The 5,000-nt window shown below is 32.5% G+C and overlaps 1 protein-coding gene across 1 annotated transcript in view; it reads left to right on the top strand.

The window, feature by feature from the left end:
* Positions 1-5,000, top strand: part of LOC137657062 (zwei Ig domain protein zig-8-like) — a 52,251-nt gene that overhangs the window by 28,772 nt on the left and 18,479 nt on the right. The window contains exons 3-4 of the mRNA XM_068391428.1: positions 251-315; positions 2,003-2,259. Coding sequence (XP_068247529.1) covers positions 270-315; positions 2,003-2,259 — 303 coding nt within the window. The 5' untranslated portion in view covers positions 251-269. The remainder of the gene's footprint in view (positions 1-250; positions 316-2,002; positions 2,260-5,000) is intronic.

Here is a 5,000-nt window from a genome sequence, read left to right as displayed (position 1 = left end):
GTGTTATCCTACATATAATCTTGTGTTAAAAAAGGTAAACCTGGGTTTTTATTATTCATAATAACAGTAAAGAGGCACGTCACATGACCAACAATATCTTACTGTCTTATGGAAATATGTCGTTGAGTGTTTCATTGGAAAGGGAGATAGATCCATTATGTCTACTAAGTGTCCACATCAGTCTGTTTGATATTTTTCAAATAATGACTTCATTAACCCTTATGTAATTTTATTTTATCTTATTTTGCAGAGATATAATCACCCTGAATATGCATCTTCATAGCTATGCCTTCCTTTTACTTCTCCTATCGTGTGGTAAGTATTGATAAAATATTTCTGGACATGAAGATTTTCTAATTCATCAAATATAATTTAAATTTCTAAATAAATTCTTGAATGAGAGTGTAGCATTTGCAAGTACTTGGAATTAATTATTTTTTTAGCGCCTGTGAAATTAAGTTCCAGCATTCAATGCTTCAGTATTTACACAACACATTAATTAATGATATTTGGCTTCTCATTATGCAGCGCAATAATTGTCATGACTAACTAAATGACAGTTAGATTGACAATTAATGACCTGAAGACCGTCACATTATCTCTCTCTCTCTCTCTCTCTCTCTCTCTCTCTCTCTCTCTCTCTCTCTCTCTCTCTCTCTCTCTCTCTCTCTCTCTCTCTCTCATAAACGCTCACACGCACTAACTCCCAGGAGCAATTTATGATCTATTTAATGTATGAACTATCATTATCTATATCATTCTGAGTCATCTCTCTGAACGATGATTTTGCCCGTCCTTGTTCGTCCATGTATCTACGAATATATGTTAGCAGGTACACATTAATTTCTCTTCTAATACATAATAAAATAACTCGTGAGAAGATGCCTAATTCCTATATATAAACAAAAAATAACAATAATAAAATAGATTCATTTTTTTGGATTTACTCCAGTCAAAAATGTAATGTTCATACTCTCACAATTAGGATAGCTTGTATCAGGAATAAAATATTAATATAATTTGGCATTTTAACCTACTTTTATGACTAAGTAAAAGCGAATTAAATATGATTTATAATAAAGGAACTTATAATACTGATAAGTGTATATAAAATTTAATAGACTGTTTCTAATAAAAAAAAGAAAAAAACAGAAAAAAAAGCATGAGATAAATTTTCCATGAAGTTTGATTTTGTGAAAATCCTATACAGTACATGTACAAACGTTTTCAGTGTGAAGTATGGTTATTTCGACAAACGTTCAGAAATAACATATTATACATGGGGAAACGTTTCCTTCCCTCGCCCTTCCATCAGTTAACCCATGAAAATCAAGGCGTGTTCACACGTGCCCTCGGTCTTTTGTTGGCAACAGGGTTTGCAGCATGTTAGATTAAGCAACGACATCACTGTGTGGACAGGTGTGCGCTATCAAGTTCATGGTCACGTTGACATCATGTTAGTAACATAGGTACACACTTGGTAGGTTAGCTTCCTCGTAGCCTCTTTCACACCACTGCTGCAACATGCTGCCAACTAGGTGTAACAATTTGTTGTGGTCACAACTGCTAAAAAACTTGATACCATCTTGTTAGTGAGTGTGCTAACTATTTATTGCCAGCAAATGTTCAAGGGCATAATATATGGACTCACCTTACGGCTGAGCTGTAACGAAGCTTTTGTAAAAATAAAATAAAATGAAATAAAGACTACTTGTCTTGGGTTCACCGCGATGAAAGATTAACTCTCTGTAGAGTTTGTTTTGTGTGTCTTTTTGTATTTTTTTTTTCTAATTGCTATTACCACCGATGAATTTATAAAAAGGATTTAGCTATAGGATGAAAGGCCTAAATTTGATAGCAAACAGGTAGGGATGCTATTTGCTGTCTTCAATCGTTTTCCTGTAGATTCCAGAAATTATTCAAACATCAGCTTAGCACTCAGTATATCAATGTAATCAATATGAAATTCACTTATTGTATGACTTATTTGTTCTACTCCTAGCAACCAGCATAACAGACGGAGACGAAGGTATGTCACTCAAGCATATGGAAAAGAGCACCGGGTCATCCTTCATGTCAGATGTTTCGTTTCTTGACACCTTTCAGCCGGGTGTCGCCATCACTCATCACGTGGCATCCCCAGGAGAGGTGTCTGCCACAGAGCCTTATATAGACCCTGCAACACCTCTCCACGTCAAAGCATATGCCGGCAATCCGGTAATCATACGATGTATCGTCAACAATCTTGGACAGAGATCTGTGAGTTTCATCCCTTGTATAAAAAAAGGAAAGGGAATAAAGGGCAAATTTAAACCGATTACTATATTTCGATAATTTTTCTTGTTATTGTTAACGTCATCTGAAAATATTATTTTCTTGCCATGATTATAAAAAATACACAAATAATTGTACAAGAAAGATATCCGCAAAGAAAATAGAATTATTTCTTTATTTTCCTGACAATTATATAAGGGAACTTCTCTTCGAGCTTATGAATGATGCGTTACTTCCTATCCTTCCCTAGGAATTCTTGTCCGATTTGACATTTGAAACTTCATCTATATTTTTTTCTCCACAGGAAATACACATTATCCTTTCCCATTTCATTGGTCTCTCTGGGTCAATATGAACTGTACAATTATTTTTCTAAGCTTCGTCACTTAACCTTATGCTTCCTAACTATTAGAGTAAACTCTCTCTCTCTCTCTCTCTCTCTCTCTCTCTCTCTCTCTCTCTCTCTCTCTCTCTCTCTCTCTCTCTCTCTCTGCTTGATTATTGAAAAAATGTTTGTGTGAGAAAGGTAGAGGTAACAAAAACGTATATTAGAAGTTTAGGTATATAGCATTACTTACAAAAACTAGCATAGCGTATACAAAAATGTTTTGTAAAATAAAAACTTAAAATATGTTATATGTAACATAGTTTAGCGAAATAGCTAAAAGAAGGAGATATACTGAAATAAAAGTATATGCTAGAAGCTAATTTACTTTAAAAGTTAGCCTAATGCATATATAGTATGTAAACAGTGATATTGTATGTCCAAAGCTGTAGAGAAAGAAAATTAGTTGTGAGGATGATGCAGAGAGAGGAAGCAGAACTAATTAGTAATCAAGCAATAGACTATAAATTATTTGCAATAGTGTTCCAGAGGGTTTTAAAGACGGTAGAACTACGAGTAAGTGTGAGCGAAGATGTACTTATGTGAGTATAAGGATAGCAGGTTTCTATATGACCTCAAAACCAAACTAGACAATTTATAATCAATAAAGAAGAAAATAAGTTTACAGTATCTTTCATGATGCTATTTTTTGGGTGGTAGATGTATGGTATACAGTTTCTTTTATATACTTTAAAAAATACTCTCATAACAAAGCATTTAATAAGAAATGATTGAACGAAAATTGTCAAGTTACACCGACTTTCCAATACGATTACTACCAAATGGCTTGAAGGTTATACTTCGAAACGTCATAGCACAAAATTATATCATAGACATTTCAATTCCATCTATCTATTTACATAAGAAAAAATATCTCTTACAAGGATTGCGTAAGAACATTTCCCTCAATCATAATGTGTAGTTGTAAAGGTAACTTTGAACTATAGATGGAATATATAGGAAGCTTTTAACGAAAATATTATGAATATATCAATTTGAAAAGAAAAGACCGAGCTAAGATATTTGGTACTTGAAATGTTAGTTTAAAGTAACAAATGTTTGTAAAATTTACTGATATGAACAAATAAACATCTGAATTAAATGAATTAAGAATTAGGCACAGCAAAAGGGTAATAATAGCATGATTTTAATTGTAAACATGAAGCAGGTGACAGAAGTCTTGATACCGCATTACGAATGTAGCTTTAAACAAGGAAACGGGGTTGTCGACGAAGAGTATTGTTCAATCATTGTTTGAATTTTGATAGTGTAAAAGAGCCGCTTGCAGTACAAAACTAACAAATAAGATACATTTGATAAATGGGAAATATTAAGTTTATTGATATTACAAGACATAAATTATACTACTTTGGTATGACTGTGCAAGTTTTTATTAAAGAAAGAAAGAAATTTATTTTGAAAAAGGGGTTCTAGTAAAACTGTTTTCTCCATGGGTGCTTAAGATATATATTATGAGGTCCAAGAAAGCTCAGTAGATATAAAAAAGATGCTTTTGGGTTAATACATAGAATGTGAATGGTATTCAGAATGATTAATGTCATCGAATTGTAATTTTCACTTTAGACTAGAAACTAATGAGATTAATAGAAAAGTGTGTATAGCAGAAGAAGGTTGCTAATAAGCATGAGAATAGCAACGCAATGTACTTGAAAGAATAAAAGAAGATGGTCTAAGATTGTCTGAGGAAAAGTTTCAGGATGGAAGAAGAATAAAAGTGATATATCAATGCAAGCATCGGTGACAGTTAAGATGACTGATGATAGATGATGGAATTCAAATGATATACCAAGTTTTTTTTTTCTTTTTTTTTATAATGGTGTCTGTGTTAGTCATAGTTGTGATTACAATGTATGTAAATTGGTAAAATTAAAAGAATTAATAAAAGCTTAGGTCAGAGTATTTTCAATGTAGTTTGGTCATATGAGAAAAATAGTGGGAGATGATATGTAGGAGATAATATTGTATAATTCATTGGCAGTAAGAATTATTTGGCGAAGAATCACTAGATTTTATATGTACTGTGAAGGATATGCTTGGGAACAATGGTTGTTGACATCCAGAAGTCACAGGAGTGCTTGTAAGATAGAATGGTATAAAACCATGAGTGAAAGAAATTTAATTTCGCAATTTTCGAGTAAAAAGGAATGTTGAGAGACGTTTATTTCTTCCATTGATTTTCATAAAAGAAGAAAAAAATAAACATTTATATAACAGCGACTGTCGAGTTTTTTTTTATAAGAGGCCTTTGTTGTGAAAAGGGCTAATGTTTATTGGATATCAATATACAAAACAGATTATCTTTCTGGCAAAAATATAATAG

Source organism: Palaemon carinicauda, chromosome 18, assembly GCF_036898095.1.
Source record: "Palaemon carinicauda isolate YSFRI2023 chromosome 18, ASM3689809v2, whole genome shotgun sequence".
NCBI classification, from domain to species: Eukaryota; Metazoa; Arthropoda; class Malacostraca; order Decapoda; family Palaemonidae; genus Palaemon; species Palaemon carinicauda.
This window is presented reverse-complemented; position numbering and strand designations above follow the sequence as displayed.